At 52.4% G+C, this 16,854-nt stretch overlaps 1 protein-coding gene across 2 annotated transcripts; it reads left to right on the forward strand.

Moving 5' to 3' along the window:
• The first annotated feature begins 6 nt into the window (after positions 1-6).
• Mtch1 (mitochondrial carrier 1) lies at positions 7-16,674 on the forward strand. Of its 2 annotated transcripts, none has more exons than XM_008840061.3 (12): positions 7-163; positions 4,149-4,233; positions 6,689-6,795; positions 7,124-7,201; positions 7,526-7,583; positions 8,346-8,397; positions 9,939-9,998; positions 12,689-12,833; positions 14,465-14,512; positions 14,626-14,693; positions 14,932-15,007; positions 16,445-16,674. In XM_008840061.3, exons 1-12 carry the CDS (start codon positions 35-37, stop codon positions 16,514-16,516), a joined length of 978 nt encoding a protein of 325 aa, XP_008838283.2. In that variant the 5' UTR covers positions 7-34; the 3' UTR covers positions 16,517-16,674. The 2 variants fall into 2 exon arrangements, with proteins under 2 accessions (XP_008838283.2, XP_029422773.1); XM_029566913.1 differs by having other exon boundaries at positions 12,689-12,782.
• Positions 16,675-16,854: the final 180 nt, after the last annotated feature.

A 16,854-nucleotide genomic window follows, 5' to 3' on the forward strand; every position in this document is an offset into this window, starting at 1 on the left:
CCCTCGGCCCGCGGCGCAGCCGACGGCGCGCAGGATGGACGGCGGCGCGGGGGGCCCGGGCTCAGGGGACAACGCCCCGACCACCGAGGCGCTGTTCGTGGCGCTGGGCGCGGGCGTGACCGCGCTCAGCCACCCGCTGCTCTATGTGAAGCTGCTGATCCAGGTGAGGCCGGGGATGGGGGCGGCGCCGGGAGGTGTCGGGGCAGGCCTGGGGGATGCAGCGTCGGGCTGGGGCTGCAGCATGGGGCCTAGGGTGCTGCATCGGGCCTGGAGGGTGCAGCAGTGGGCCTAGGGGAGCAGCAGCGCGGGGTGGGGGAACGTGAGTGACAGGTGTGGGAAAGGGAGAAATCTGGGGTGCGGGCAGATGTGGGAGGTAAAGAGATGGAGGCGGTGAGTTTGGGATGTGGAGAGGGACGAAACCACAAATTTGTGGAAGGGCTGAGAAGTTTGCGGGAGAGACGTAGGCGAAGTGTTAAGAAGGTGAGTTATATTTGGGGCTCTGCATTGTAGAGATAGAAAAAAAGCGGCTTTGAGGGACAAAGGAGTGGGCTCCCGGGCCTGAAATTTAGGAGGGAAAGAATGCAGCGGGGCTGTGGATTTGATGGCGACGACAGATTTGCTGGGAGGAGGGGCCTCTGCATTGGGGGAGTGGAGCCGTGGCTGCGACTGTTTGGAGAGGAGAGCCTTGGAGGAGGCTTTGAGGGGAAGGGGATGACGCATTTAGGGGAGGAAGGAAATGGAATCGCAGTGGTTGTGTCTGCGGAGATTGGGAATGGGCAGTGGGTCAGGCAGGATAGGTAAAGACTACAAAATTGGAGAGATGATGTGCTTGTGTGCATTTAAAAAGGATGCTTGGGTGAGCACCTATTGCATTTGGTGGTGGCCAGCAATGCGGTCCGGAAAGGGGGGGGTGGCGACAACGACAGTTGGCAGGCATTGGTGGGTGTGACGCAGGTAGAGACAGTTTTTTTTTGTGGGCATGGTTCAGGCCCAGACTTATCTCTGAAGATGTAGTCTAGAATTTTCCAGTTCAGGAAGAGTGGAGTATGGAGGTGAAAATTGAGATGGAGACCCAGCTAAGATTTGAGGTTTGATTTAAGGCAAGTGAGTATCAGATTTTGCTGTCCTTGTAACTGAACTGAGAGAATTCAAAATATGTTGGGAATGAGTGGACCTTAAGAAGGGGAGTCATTGGAGCCTGGGGTCTGGGAAATGGGGGTATTAGAGTTTGGGGTCTGACCGGAAATATGACAAGGAATGAGACAATTTAGTCAGGGGCATTGAGAATGGCTGAAGTTTGGAGATGACTCATGGGGAAGGCAGAGACCAGCACTGACATTTGGCTGTGATGTGGGTGTATATTGACAGGATTAGGATTTACAGCTGTAGAGAGCATTGGTATCGGAGAGAATTTGGCCCTTTGTGAGCACCAATCCCCCCCTCAAACTAATATTAATGACAGACCTAATTTTAAAAACCCCGCAACGAATAATAATGACAGACTATCTTTTGCAGGGAGCAGAGGTAGAATGCTAGACTGAGGGTTGTCTAGGTTGAGGGAATAAAATGTGGGACCTTCAATCAGGATATGTGAGTGTTGGGATGGGGGTGTGTGTGGAGACTTTAAGATGGTGGACTGGCTCTGCCCATACCAGATACAGGACCATAATAGTGTTGGCTGTGGTCAGGACTGGGGCGACACACATAGAAATGCATTTGGGTGAGTATGGCTTGGGAACAACAGTTACAACTTGGGCCCGAGAGGAATGGAGTTGAGGGGCAGTGTGCCTTTGATAACCCAGGGAACATTAATAGACACAACGGATTTAGGAGCCATGAGGATGTGGGATAAGACAGTCACAGGCTTCAGGGTGAGATTGGAGTCATTGGGACTCCCAGATTATAGTGAGGAGTCTAGGGAAGACAGCATGAGGGCCTGCTTGCCTGATGTTCAGGGCATATAGGACCACCCACTATCCAAGAGGACAGAGCCTAGCTCCTGACCCAGAAAGGAAAAGCTCTAGAAGGGGAGGCTGACTCCCTGGGTCACCTGACCCTTCTTTTCCTCTCAGCTCTTTTGAGTTTCTTTCTTCTTCTTTTTGTTTTTGTTTTTTTAAAGACTTCATAGGGCTTTTATAATTTATAATTAGGGTCTATGTACAGCTCAGCAGCACATAGGGTGCTTACTGTGCAGGCTTGAAGATAGGAGTTGAATCCCCAGAACCCACATAAAGGTGGCAGGAGAGAACTGACTTAGTAGTTGACCTCTGACCTCCCCATACCCAAGGTGCCATGGGTGTTCGCACACACAATAATAATAATAAATAAAAATTTTAAAATTTCTTTAGTCCCAGCACTTGGGAGGCAGAGGCAGGTGGATCTCTGTGAGTTCAAGGCCAGCCTAGTCTACATAGTGAATTCTCAGACAGCTGGGGCTACAGGAAGACCCTGTCTCAAAAAGACCAAAAAAAAAAAAAAAAAGTCAGCAATCTTTAATGTGTCTTAGAGTCACCTCCAGGAGGAACAATGTGAACTTTCAGAAAGGACCTACCTAACTAAGGTGAAGACAAGGAAATGGAGCCCACGGGCTTCGTCCACTGCCACATCCCATGAGCACTGCTCACGCTGTGTCCTCCTCCCCCTTTTTTTCTTTTTGAGACAAGGTCTCCCCATAACCACAGCCTGCCTGGCACTTGCTGTGTAGACCAGGCTAGCTTCGCTCTCACAGAGATTTGCTTGCCTCTGCCTCCTGAGTGCTGGGACTAAAGGCGTGCGCCATCACGCCCTGCTGGAAGTTGTCCTCACTGACACCTAGGCTCTGGTCTGTACCCCTCCTCTCTGGTTGGGAGTAGAGTTTCCCATTGATTGACAAGGTTCAGCACCCTGTCCCTTCCACTGGAGCCTTGTATGGCTAAGGATGACATAGTCCCCCATATTATATCCACTTGTGAGATGGAAACTCAGTATGGCAGAGGGTTATAATGCAGAATTGAGGGGGCCATTTTGTCCCCAGGACACAGGGTAATTGAGATTAGAGCACAGTGTGGTTTGAGGCCACACTGACAGTCTGGGACTGGCAGGGACAGGTGGGGAGGTGTTTGCAGTAGGCTTAGAGAAACTCAGGGGTAAGTGGCAGCAGACTTGGCTTCAGCATGAGCTGAGACCTCAGGACACTGGGTTTTGACATCACCATGTTGGGGATTAGATTGCGATAAAGTTTTGATCTGGAGATGAGAATTAACCCATTTATTCTCAGAGGAGAATGGAGATCCAAGCACTTTAAAAACGGATGTTTCGGGATGGTGAGATGACTCAGTGTGTAAAGGTGCTTGCCACCAAGCTTCATGACCTAAGTTCAGTTCCCAGAACCCTCACAGTGGAAGGAGAACACCAACTCACACAAGATGTCCTCTGATCTCCACATATGTTCCATGGCACATAGCAGATAAATCAATAACTGTAAAAAAATTTTTAAATTTATTTTTATTTTATGTCTATGAGTGTTTTGCCTGTGTATATGTAAGTATACCCATATGCCTGTGGAGGTCAGAAAAGTATGTTGAATCCTTTGGTGCTGGAGTTAGGGATGGGTGTTAGCTGCCATGTATGTGCTGGGAACCAAACCTAGGTCTTCTACAAAAGTAGCCAGTGCTCTTAACACTGAGCCATCTCTCCAACCATGTGAAAAAAAATTTTAGTGGGTGTTTCTGGGCCAGTGAGATGGCTCAGTGGGTAAAGGCACCTATTGCCAAGCCTGAGGATCTGTGTTTGATCCCCAGGACCCACATGGTAGGAGAGAACCAACCCCTACAAGCTGTCTTCTGATCTCCACACATGAGCTGTGGCACACGGGTGTCCTCAAGCCTACAGACCCTAAATAAATAAATAAAATGTAATAAAACACTCTCAATAAAAAAGATTAAAACAAAACAATAAGTATTTCTGCACTGGGACTGCCAGGCATTAAGGGTGAGGATGCTGCAGTGAACTTAGGGACATTGCTGTTGGAGGGGACGAGATGCTGATGGCTGACACAGATGAGATTCCCAAGGAGATGGAACAGCCTCAGCGTGTGGGTGGAGGTGGAGCCTGGGAGGGGTCAGCCTGAGGTAAATGCAACCTTCCTTTTGTCTCTGTTGAATCTGAAGGTGGGTCATGAGCCGATGCCCCCCACCCTTGGGACCAATGTGCTGGGGAGGAAGGTCCTCTACTTGCCGAGCTTCTTCACCTACGGTGAGTGTCTTCTAGGCTCACATGGATAGAAAAGAGCAGCAGGCCCAGCCAGCCCCGATGAACCCAGTGGTACCCAGAGCCCACACCTGCTCCAAGGAGGGGGCCTAAGAGTGGCAGAGGCAGTCGGGGGTTAGGTAGGAGAAGCAGCTGAACACATAGCCCACACAGTATAGGAGAGGCAGGTCCCTGAGGGAAGGACCATGCAGGACCCTGGTCCCTGTGATCTCTGCCATTCCAGAGTGGTCCTGGAAGTGGGGTGGTGGTGAGCTTTCCTTCGGACCAGATGCCCTCCTGCTGTCCTGGCCGGAGGCCCAGCGGGTGGGTCTGGGGACCTCATGATCATGGATCATGGATCCCCATAGGAGGGACTCACTGGTTTCCCTGCCTTATTCAGGTGGGGTACCTGCTCCAGCCAGTGTCTCCGTCCGCTGTTTGTAGAACTGCCTTGCCTCTTAAGCTCCCACCAGAGAGTTGCTTGCTGCAGCCCCACTGCGCTCTGTGTGTAAACAAAGGTCCACTGCTTCTGCCCAGGCCCCTCATCAAGTCGCCTGTCCCAGCGACTCTCCCTGTGGGGGAGGTCTGTCTGTATTCTCCTCAGGCCTGCAGGTGACAGCTGGCCAGGGCCTTGTCAAGCCACAGCTGTACCTCTCCCAGTTCCCAGCCTGCCAGGTGATGGATGGCACCTTCTTTAAATGTACCCTTTCTAAGTCTACTGCCTTCTTCACACACTGTTGGCTGGGTCACAGATCAGGTTTCTTTTCCAGTTTTGATTGCAGAGCCTATAAGCCCTTCTGTGGGGAAATATGCTCGTGTTTGTTTTAAGATTGGTGGCATAGGGGAACAGGGGATCATAGACGTAGGTTCCCCACTCCATTGTACAGGGAAGACGGCACACAGAGATCATGAACACCGGTATGTAGTCAGTAGGCTTTCTCAGATCTACCCACACATGCTGTTAGGAGGGACTCAAGTCCTCAACTGTCTATTCACATTGTAGAGCCATCTTGACCTCCAAGGGCCTCTTGCAGGAGTGAGCTGGGTTCTGAGGTGCCCTCACTCTGTTTATATAAACAGATGTGGAGGGCAGATGTCTGCCAGGTAGGTCTGGACATTGGCTGCTCCCTAGTCAGGAGGGGCCAGGCTGTCTGGTTGTCTAGAATAGTCTGGACATTGTCTTCTCCAGGTTGCTATGCAGAGCCCTGCAGCTGTGATGACATTGTCTGGTCTAACAGCAGGGATCCCTGAGTGTTTGAGGCCTTTCAGGGAAGGCCTGGAATACCGGAGCAGGGCAGCCCAGGAGGGGTTGCCTCTCCTTTCTCAGGTCATAGCCAAGTAGAGGCTTCATCCTCTGCTGGTGGGCAGATCCAGAAGGTCAAGGATTGTTCTGGACCCCACACTGAAGCTCTGCCTGTGTCCCTCACCCCACAAACCCTCCTGTCTGACAATCTGGAGTCACTGGTCTCCTCTTTGCTCCGCCCACCTACCTCTGGAAACCACTGTGCAGTAACAGGTGCACTGCTCTGCCCCTGGAAGCCCTTACAGAGTGTGACCTGGACTGGAGCTGCCTGGCTGGCAGAGGAGAAAAGGGCACACGTGCTGCCTCGCCTGTGTGCGGTGCCAGAGAGCTGACATCATGGGTCTGAAAGGGGAGCACACTGAGAGAACATTCTACTGGCTTCCAGCCAAAACGTATCACCTTGAACATGGTTAAGTGTAAGATAAAGAGTGTGAGGTGTCAGATGTTGCATGTTACATACTGGATGTGAAATACAGCAGTGGGACAGGAAGTCTGATAAAAGGAGGGCCCATCATGAAAGCACTGCTCGGAGGCCAGCTCGGATCCTGACTGCCCGGGGTCTCCCGCACTCACTTGTCACCATTTCAGGTGCTTCTCCACAGGCGTGACTTTCTGTTACTAACAAGAGCCAGCAGGTGCCAGGTGGCGCCCTGGGTGTAATGTAGCATAGTAACAGGGCTGGGGCTGTCCTGGCCATAGCGTGCCTGCGAATGTTCCTGGGCCTGTCCTCACAGAGACCGAACGCGTCCCCTTCCTTCCTTTCCCTTTCCCTGACGTTGCAAAAGTCATCACTGCCTGTGGGAACTCTACCCCCCTCAACACTTCATAAGCAGCTGAAATTGGTTTTGGATTACAGCACTCCAGTTGCTGAGTTGAGAAACAACAGCTGAGGTTGCCAAGCTGAAGTTTTCAAAGCTAAGGGAAAGAAAGAACAAACAGGAAAGAAAGAATATGAGCTTCTCTGTCAGAAGAATGTTGGAATGTTTGACCGAAAGAGACACTTAGGATCAGAGCTGGCCTGCGTCACGTCCTGGAGGCAGTCCCCCCCAGCCATAGTCAGCAGTGCTTGGGAGACGAGCTGCGTCTGGTCTGGGCGTGTGGTCCAGCAGTGGGTGTCCCTGGGCTGGTGTGACACCACTCCCTTTTGCTTCCTTACAGCCAAGTACATTGTGCAGGTGGATGGGAAGATAGGGCTGTTCCGGGGCCTGAGCCCCCGCCTCATGTCCAACGCCCTGTCCACCGTGACCCGGGGCAGCATGAAGAAGGTGAGCTTGGGCCTGGCCCAGGGTTCCCCAAGATCCAGCTGCTGCTAGCGGTGCATCCGATGGGCTCTGGTCCCACTTCCCCCTCAGGACCCCAGCACATGGCCTGGCTCTAGGTCCCCGTTGGTCAGGCCTCTGGCCTTATGCTTGGAAGGACCTGTGCCCACAGTCCTGCTCTCCCACGGCTCTGGCAGCTATGATGATGGCTCTCCTACCTGATACAGCAGGCCTAAGGATTACTGACATGGTCCAGCTAACAGCCACAGTCCCTAGGTCCTTTTGGCTCAGTTTGGCTTTGGCCCCCCACCTCAACTTTGTGTTTGTGGGTCAGGTTTTCCCTCCAGATGAGATCGAGCAGGTTTCCAACAAGGATGACATGAAGACTTCTCTGAAGAAAGTCGTGAAGGAGGTGGGTGTCAAGGATTGGAGAGGGCAGGCCCTTGAACTGGAACCTGAGGTGTTTCTCATCCCCAGTTGGGTTGGTATAGCCAGACACTGCAGGGAACTCTGCCCCACCCCCCAAACCTTCCCAGTTGCTCTAGGCCCAGATGGCAGGATCCCTGGGGCAGAGTGTACGAATGTGGGAATGGGTAGATTCCCATAGTAGGTTCCTTGGTATACCAACACACTGCGAGGCCTGAGGAATGAATCCCAACTTTCCCCATGTGGGCTTGTAGCTAGATCCCCCTAGGTACCAGGCCTGATGGCATATCTCCATCCTCCTGTCTTGCAGACATCCTACGAGATGATGATGCAGTGTGTGTCACGCATGCTGGCCCACCCACTGCACGGTGAGCTGGACACTGCAGCTAAGCCGCACTGCAGTATGGGTGGATCGGAGTGGACTGGCCCCTTCCAGGCTGCCCATATGCAGTGGTAGATGACCGGGAAGTGGCAGGGGTGTTGGGAGCCTGGCTGGGAGTCCATTCCAAAGGTGGTTGGTTTGCTTCCCACCCAGGCAGAAGTGATGCAGTGAAGGGATCAGAGACCCTCCTTCCCATGCTCCAACATAGGCTGTGTGGTACAGAGGCCACCAGGCTCTGGCACACTTCAGGGCTAGGGTGCCCTAGGCTTTGGCCCTACAGGTCACTGTTAAGGTTCAGATGGCCCTGCCCCCTCACCAACAGGATCCCAAGAACTTCTCATGCTCCTGAGAAAAGGGAACCTAGCTGATAAGCACCTTGGTCTTTGAAGTCAAGAGGAGCAGACTTTTCTCCACTGTTTGGCCAACACAGCAGGCTTCCCCTTTGATCTCTAAAGAGGACAGGTTTTAACAGTCCCACTCTCCCACTTCCCCCTCATCTAACTTTAAAAAAATACATCTTCCCTCCTTCTGTAGGAGGCAGAAGCCTCCCTTTTAAAAGACCCCAGTTCAAGACCTGGGCAGACATTTTCCCTGCCCGGAAGGAACTCTGTCCCATGTGTTCCTTTGCTAATAAACCCTATTTTGATGGAGTTTTATCTGTGTCCTGGTGCTTCCTCCTGATCAACCCTGTTTGTCATATGGCTTCTTTTTTATCTATCAGTCATCTCTGCGTTTTCTCTTTCCTCAGTCATCTCAATGCGCTGCATGGTCCAGTTTGTGGGACGGGAGGCCAAGTACAGGTGGGTAATTCCTGCACTGGCTGCCGGGCTGGGCCAAGCTCGGTCTCTGTACTTTTTCTGAACACTGGTCGCTGCCTCAATTCAGAGGAATGTGCTGGTGGCTTCATTCCTAGGGGTGTTTTCTCTTCTCACTCCCTCACTGGGCTCCTCTAGTTCAGTCTCGGTTTCTTGCAGAGCCTTGATCACCTCTGTTGGGATCTGCTTGCCTTAGGTGGTGTGAGCTGGGGTCCCCTCCTGAACCTCTGGATTTTTCTAGCTCGTTACTCAGGTCACATGCTGCTGAGAACATGTCTAGTTGTGGGCTTGGGGTTCTTGTCCTCGGCTGGGAAAGGGGCCGTGGTCCCCTGCTCAGTAAGGCACTTCCGTTCTTCCTGCCCTGGAAGTGCCACTGGGGACAGGAGATAGATCCCTGGAGCCATGTGAACTTAGCACATCCTCTCCCATTCTCACTTCCTGGTCTCAGTTGTTTTTGGAGTCTGTCCTATGGGGTCATTACTCCAGGAAGGCTGCTTTGGGTTCACTCGTGGAAGTGGCCTGTTCTAGATTGACGTGAGGTTGGTAAGGAACCTGAGGTGATAGCTTGGCTGCAACCCTAGAGGACCAAGCCACTGCTGTGAGAACAGCACTGGGGCAGGGTGGGGCTAGGAGCCCAGGACCAACTCTAGCCAGTTGTGGCCTGCTGCTTCCTCCTGGGCTTTGTAGGCCTCTGTGCAGGGCCACTGACCTTCCCAGCTACAGATCACAGACAGAGTTGATTATCTCTTTTTTTTTTTTTTTTGTCTTTTTGAGACAGGGTCTCTCGGTATCCCCAGCTGTCCTGGAACTCACTATGTAGACCAGGCTGGCCTTGAACTCGCAGAGATCTGCCTGCCTCTGCCTCACGAGTGCTGGGACTACAGGTCTGCACCACCAAGCCCGGCTTTTTTGGTCTTTCTGAGACAGGCCTCAGGTGGCCTGGAACTTACTGTGTCTACCAGGCTGGTTTGAACTCACAGAGATCCGCCTGCCTCTGCCTCCCAAGTGCTGGGATTAAAGGCATGCACCACCATACCCGGCACAGAGCTGGTTATCATGAGCCAGCGCACCACAGTGCCCCCTCATTTCTAGCAGGCTGCATGACAGGGCTCGCTCTCTAGGAGGCCAGGTGCCTTTTCCTGGGCTGATCCAAGGACTTCTGGCTGCAGTGTCCCTTGTGGTCCTTTCTGCTCTGTGCCCCTTCCTGTTCTCACTGGTGAGAGCATACTTGGCCAGAGATGAGAGTTAGGGCCAGGCACAGGGCCCTGTGGCCCTAGATCCAGATCCCACAGAGATCAACGGGAGAGCCTGCCAGGTCTTCCCTGTGGGTTTTTGAAGCCTGGGCTCTATGAATGGTGTAAATTCACCCCACCCCAAGGAAACCTGTCTCCTTTCTCCTTGGGTTATTCCTGGTGGCAGACTCTTTTTCCATTCTGGCCAGCATCTGCTGGACCTGAGCAAGGTTCAGGGTTGGGCTTCTATCGGGCAACCAGGTAACCATGACTCCGTCTTTTCCTCCATCCCAGCGGCGTGCTGAGCTCCATCGGGAAGATTTTCAAGGAAGAGGGGCTACTGGGCTTCTTTGTGTACGTGAGTTTATACACCCTGTAACAGCCAGATGTGGCTTCACTAACAGACATGCTCTCAGGCTCTTGGGCCACGGTTGCCGCCCTCTTTTAACCACAGGCTGTGCCCCAGGCCATGTGGCTGCCACCAAACTCTGCTGCACTTCATAGCATGTGGGGACCAGAGTTGCCCAGCTCTTTCAGTTCATAGCCCACATGCAAATGGACCTAGATGGGGTGTGTAGCTCAGTGGCAGAGTGTGTGCTTAGCATGTGTGAGGCTCTGGGCTCTACTTCCAGCACTACACACATGGAAACTGTTGTCTGGGGAGATGAGCCAGCCAAGTTCATCCATTTCCCTAGGGTTGCAAGTCTTCAGGACCCTGGGGCACTGCATAGTCCTTGGCCTGGCTGCTCAAAGGGACTGGAAAGCTGTGACTTGGACTGCCGGTTGAGCATTGGCAGTGCACAGGCTGCCTCTAGCCAGCGGACTGGCCTGACGACCCAGTGAACATTTAATGTTCAGATGCTTCACACAGAAATGCCTGTTTCTGACTTCTCTTGATAAACCAGAAAATCTGACCCTTCTAGGCCTGTATTTTTGCAGAGAGGCCATTGGCTGAGGCCCAGAGGTCTCCTGATGGCCACACACCCTGCATGCTGGGTGGTCTCATGTCTAGCTTACTTTACCCATAAAGAAAGCTAAGAAAAAATAAAGTTTGAATAAATGTCAGACAACCAAGAATCCAGGGTTGGCAAGTAGGTTTGTTGTGTTTCCTGTCTAAGGTCTGAATGGTGACAGGGCCGTTAGTGCACAGCATTCTGGGTATTGGGCTTTTTATTAACTAGTTTTTTCTAGTTTGTCAAATGGTTTTTGTTTTCCCTTTTCAATCAAGAAGTGACTTGGAATAGGCGCGTATTCATGTGTGTGTGTGTGTGTGTGTGTGAATAGGAGGGGATATTGCTCCCCAGGGACACTGGCAATGTTTGGAGGTATCTTGTGGTATTCAGAATTGGTATGTAACAGAGGCCCAGCTGCTGCTGAACACTCCGGTACAGAGGACAGACCTGCAGCAAGGTGCTACTCAGCTCCAAATGGCCATAGAGCCAAGGCTGCGAAGCCCTGATCTCTTTACACACTTGCATGCTGGTATAAGACTATGCATTTGTGTACCTGGGCATCAGACCTTGATACTGCCCAGCAATGTGCCTGCTCACCTCTGGCCTGTTCACATGGGCAGTTCTGTAGCTCTGCGATTAGGATCCCACCCAGCAGATGCTTATCTTTGGGGTGCTCCCACCCCCCATGTGATTTTGGAATAGGAATGCATATATGTTCAGAAAGTACCAGACAGGAAGGAAGCTGCATCCCCCAAGGTTTCAGTTGATAGACATGTTACATACACTCTCTTGAACTTTCAAATAGTTTATAATAAGATTTTTTAAAAAGTTTTTCTTTTTATGTGTGTATGTGTGTGCCTGTGAGTTTAGGTGCACCATGTATGTGGAGGAGTCTGCAGAGGATAGAGGAGGGTGTTGGAGTCCCTGGAACTGGAGTTAGAGGTAGTTATGATCCACCATGTGTGTGTTGGGAACTGAACCCAGATTCTCTGTAAGAGCAGTAATCACTCTTAACCACTGAGGCACCTTTCCAGCCTTGTAATAAAATTTATTTATTTAGTTAGTTAGTTTTTTTTTAGTTTTTTTGAGACAGGCTCAGCTGGCCTGGAACTCACTATGTAGACCAGGCTGGCTTCGATGTCACAGAGATCTGTATGCCTCTGCCAAGTGCTGGAATTACAGGAGTGTGTCAGTATGCATGTCTTGTAAATTTCAAGGCCAGTCTGGTCTCATAGTGAGTTCCGGGACAGCTGGGGCTACAGGGAGACCCCGTCTCAAAAAGACCAAAAAAAAAAAAAAAAATTGAAAAATTGAAAAATTACCCTGTTGGTCAGGCATAGTAGCACACACCTTTAGTCCCAGCACTTGGGAGGTAGAGGCAGGTAGGTCTCTGTGAGTTTGAGGCTAGCCTAGTCTACATAGTAAGTTCCAGGCCAGCCAGGGCCTGCATAGTGAGACTCTCTCTTAAAAAACAAAACAAAAATAATTCTTCCCTTCCCAAGGGACAGCCATTCCTCCAGAGAGCCAAGACTCTCCACACCACACAAGCAAATAAGCACGGTTAAAACACAAGTGGCCATGGAACCCCATGGGCTCAAATGGGCTTGCCTTTCTTAGCACTATCTTAGAGAGCTTTCTGAACAGACTTTAGAGTGGTTTCCCCTGAGGCCATCACTATGCAGTGTGGCTCTCCTTGCAAACACTTGTGTGGCATGTTGTAGTGGGACGTTCCAGGGAAGGGCACAAGGGTCATTGAGCAGTTCAGTGAGAGTTGGTCAGGTGATGACCAGGAGCCTCTGCCAGCCACCAGACACTCTGTACTTGAAAGTCCCAGATGTGGTAATACTCACACTAGGATGCTGGGCTTCTGCAGATTGAAAACTGCTTGTGACACCACTAACTAGTTTGTGGCACCTGACACCTTCTTGTGGGAGGACCACTGCCTCGGCCCTGCTGCTCTTTCCTGGCTCCCTTCCTGAGGCTGGGCCTTGGTGTTCTGCAGGTGCGGGCTTGTGCATCCTTGGCTGCCTTCTGGGTGTGGAGCCCACTTTGCTACCTCCCTGCTCATCTCTGCTCACCTTGTTTTTTTAGTGGCTTAATCCCTCACCTCCTGGGCGATGTGGTTTTCTTGTGGGGCTGTAACCTGCTGGCCCACTTCATCAATGCCTACCTGGTGGATGACAGCGTGAGTGACACCCCAGGGGGGCTGGGGAACGACCAGAATCCAGGTTCCCAGGTTGGTTGGAACAAGGACTTGTCCTTCTTTCTGTGTTCTGATGCCCAGGGTTGGGACAGGCTTTCCCCAGGGGTGAGAGGGAATCCCTAATTGTCCCTGGAGCTGGGGACATGAGATTACATATTGCAGTCCTGCCTAGGAGGAAGTTAAGGAATGTCTGACCTGCAGGCCCCAGCATATCTGAGACTACTCAGGAAATCAGGAGCAAGAGCAGCTAAGTGCTACAATTTTTTAGCCTTCATAGTTTGTGCTTGTAAAACTCTCTGTGGCCAGACATGTAATCCTAACACTTGGGAGGCTAAGGCAGGAGGATTATGTGTTCAAGACCAGCCTGGGCTACATATGGAGACTCTGGTCTCAAAACCAATATAATCTACAGCTCCCTTTTGTGAGCATCACAACCTTTGGTCCTGACAGCAGAGTGTCAAGGGAGACAGAGTGTGTATGATATCCTAGTCACAGGCTAAACAGCCCCCACAGTGACCTGCTGGAAACCAATAGGGTGCAAATAAGTCTCTCCCTGTGCTGGGCTAAAAGGCGTGCTGCACCCCCCACCCCCACCCCAAGTTTTCCAGATGGGCCAGGCTGTGTGCCATCTGGTCTCAGCCAGCTTTGGCTGCTCTCATGTGCACAGCCTGGGGTCTATAGACCTCACCTAATGGGTCAGGCTAAGCATGATGGTTTGATGGGTTCTGCTGGGCCATGATAAGAATTAGGAACTCATGAAGGGCTGGGCTTCCCAAAAGCCCTAACACAGGGGTAGTCAGTCCTGGAAGGCTAGGTAAGGGTGTCTAGTGCCAGGTGGGGAGGGTCATGGTCTGCATGTGTCTGTTGGCTCAGGCTGGCAACTCTGGGGGTGGGAGTATCCTTAGAAGTAAGCCCTGCTCACAGGGAGACTGTTGACTCTGTGACTTGATCTTCACTGGACTTTAGTGTCAACAAATTAAGAGTGGCTTCGTAGAGGTCCTCCTCGCCTGCAGTGACAGTGAAACACACCTACAGCCCTGCCCTTCCTCGGGGGCCTTACTGCCATTACATACAGAGCAAGGGTGGACAGGTGGTGCCTTGCTCTGCCTGGGGGTTGCTCACATACCTTTGCTGCCGCAGCAGTCAGCCGTGGCATAGAGGGTGTTTTCTCTGAGGACTTCTGGGTTAGGAGAAGCTGCCAGGCCTGCCAAGCCAACCAGGCAGAACTGAGGGTGTCTTCTGCCTGGGGCTCTGGGCGTCCCTGAGGTGGGATGGCCATCTCCCAAGATGCTGAGGGACAGGCTGTCACCTTTCCTAGTGAGGGGCTGTTTCCTGGGAAAAGTCAAACTTTGTGGAAGTTCAGGTCTTTTCATTTGGGAATCCTTCAACAAGCTACAACCATGCCAAGCTAGGGCAGCCATCAGGCATATGTGGGCCACCCTTTGGAGCACCCAGGCCCGTGGGGTTGCTGCCCACAATGAGTCTGCCTCCCCAGACTCCCTCACAAGTCCCTTTAGCCCAGCTGGCCTGCTTCTGTCTCCCAGCTTTTGTCCCACAGAAGCAGCTAGCCTGGAAACGGTGTGGAGGGAGAGATGAGGTAGGCAGGGTGCCACAGAAGTCTGCCCCTGAAGTACTTGTGACAAACTGCTTCTTTCTCTCTCCAGTTCAGCCAGGCCCTGGCCATCCGTAGCTACACCAAGTTTGTGATGGGGGTGAGTCACACCTGATGCCCTGTGGGCCTGGGTAGACAGATCCTGGTGGGTGGTATGGCTCCCTGAGGCTGGTGAGAAGTGACCTCTAGCACTGAGGCCCGTCTGCCTTTCAGATTGCGGTGAGCATGCTGACCTACCCCTTCCTGCTTGTTGGCGATCTCATGGCTGTGAACAACTGTGGGTATGTGTGCGCCCCTCCACTGGCCCCTGCTGTGAGGCTGCTGGAACCCCAGAAGAGCCCCTCCAGCCCCTCTGCTGCCTCTCAACTTGTGTGTAGTCTCCCCTACACATAATTTCTCCAGGAATCACCAAGTCCCTGGTGACTGATGAGTCTGGTGTGAGGGTGGGCTCAGGGCATGGCTCTAGGCAGTCCCCGAGGTACTCTATTGGCAATCTAAGGACCTCTGGGACTTCTACAGGTTGCAGGCTGGGCTCCCCCCTTACTCCCCTGTGTTCAAGTCCTGGATCCATTGCTGGAAGTACCTGAGCATGCAGGTGAGCAGGCTGGGGGTGGGAGGGCTCTTGGCAAGGGAGGATGGGGACCAGGGGGGGTTGACAGTGGTCAGAAAGGCTGTGAGATACTAAGTCAAAGTTTATTTTTAAATTCTATATCAGAAGTAGGTGTGTTGGTACAAGCCTGTAGTCCTGTCTCCTTAGGCTGAGCGGACAGGCTTGAGCCTCAAATTTGAGGCCTGGGCAACATAGTGAAACCCTCTAAAATTAAACAAAATCAATAGACAAAAATTATACTTCCGATCAAGGCTCCTTTGGAGGTGTGGCCCTTGTGACAGGTGGCAGAGCCCAAGAGCTCACTCTGCCAGTAACATGGGTGTCTGTGAGCGATGCTCATGGTACAGCTACATCTGGTGAGAAGGCTGGCAGGGACAGCCATGGGTTCTGGGCTCTGTGGGGAGGCCTCCAGCCAGCTGCAGCTCTTGGGCTGGGGACCAGGCTCATGGCTAGGGGTAGGTGCTTGCCTTTTCCTGGTTTGTCTCTGGTCCAAAAAGGTACTGGCTGGAGAGGAGCCAGAGTGCCGAGCAGCCTCTAGGTTGAGAATAGGTCGAATGGGGTGTGGGAGGGGGCTCTGGATAAAAGAACTTGCTGTGCAAACCTGACAATCTGATTCCCAGGCCCAACATGAAGGTGGAAGAGAGACCCAACTCCACAAAGTCATCCCCCCATGTTGCCCTCACACGTGCCCACCCCACCATATGCACAAAGTCGGCCCCTCCACGTTGCCCTCACACATGCGCCCATCCCACTGTATGCACAAAGTTGTCCCCTCCACATTGCCCTCACACATGCACCCACCCCACCATATGCACAAAGTCGGCCCCTCCACGTTGCCCTCACACATGCGGCCCACCCCATCATATGCACAGTAATAAATATAAAAGTAGCTTTTCTGGGGGCAGGGATAGCGACACAAAGAAACTCTCTAGCACCTCTAGTCAGACCATGTGTATCTCAGCCTCCCCCTGGGTCTTGGACTCTGAAAGCAGAACAGCACTGATTCTCCTCTTTGGGGGTTTCCTGTGGGGTAGCTCCATAGGCACCCCAACATGAAATGCACAGCTTCCTTCTTTCCCATACCCGGACTCTTACATTGTTTTTGAACCTAGGGTCTCATGCATGCTAGGCAAGTGCTCTAACACTGCACTACCAGCCCTCTTTTTACTTGTTCTTTTTAGACAGGGTCTTACTAAGTTGCCCAGGCTGGCCATGAAGTGCTTTGTAGCCCGGACAGATCCTGAACTTGCAGTCTCTGCCTCAGCAGCCTGGGAGCTGGGATTCCGTCTGAGCTACCAGGCCTGGGTAGCACAGGCAAATTCTGCCCTTGGTCTTTAGGGTTCTAGCCTTGGACTCCATCCTTGACCCTGGGCCTTTGAGCTCATTTCCTCCCTTTCACTGGCTCTCATTCTTCCCCTCCAGGGGCAGCTCTTCCGTGGCTCTAGCCTGCTTTTCCGCCGGGTATCATCGGGGTCCTGCTTCGCCCTGGAGTAAGTCACCTGACCAAACCTTTATGGGGTCTTGGCCTGGCCCTGCTGAGGACCCATCATCTCAGATACTTGAGGGCGACTCCAACTCAGCCTGGCTTTATGTCCATATTTGCCAAGTGTTTGTCCAGATGTGGGGCTGGTGGGGGTGGGTTACCTACTAGAGCTGGGGAAGCTGGGGGTGGGTAGAATTGCCTTCCTTCCCAGGTATGCTTGAGTCTACCTTGTGAGAGGGCAGAGAAAGGCTCTGGAGGCAAGGCTTTTGGGGGTCAGACCCTCCATCCCCAGCACAGATCTTCTGCAGCTCGGCTGGGAGCAGCGCCCCTGCTTTGTGAATAGGGCGTG

Source organism: Nannospalax galili, unplaced genomic scaffold (assembly GCF_000622305.1).
Source record: "Nannospalax galili isolate Female #2095 unplaced genomic scaffold, S.galili_v1.0 scaffold538, whole genome shotgun sequence".
In the NCBI taxonomy this organism is placed as follows: domain Eukaryota; kingdom Metazoa; phylum Chordata; class Mammalia; order Rodentia; family Spalacidae; genus Nannospalax; species Nannospalax galili.

Bases quoted from the DNA above. Each gene is read 5' to 3' on its own strand.
- Mtch1 (XM_008840061.3), top strand. From the start codon at position 35: ATGGACGGCGGCGCGGGGGGCCCGGGCTCAGGGGACAACGCCCCGACC. The intron at 8,398-9,938 runs GTGGGTAATTCC...CCTCCATCCCAG, and splicing joins GGACGGGAGGCCAAGTACAG to CGGCGTGCTGAGCTCCATCG. The intron at 15,008-16,444 runs GTGAGCAGGCTG...CTTCCCCTCCAG, and splicing joins GGAAGTACCTGAGCATGCAG to GGGCAGCTCTTCCGTGGCTC.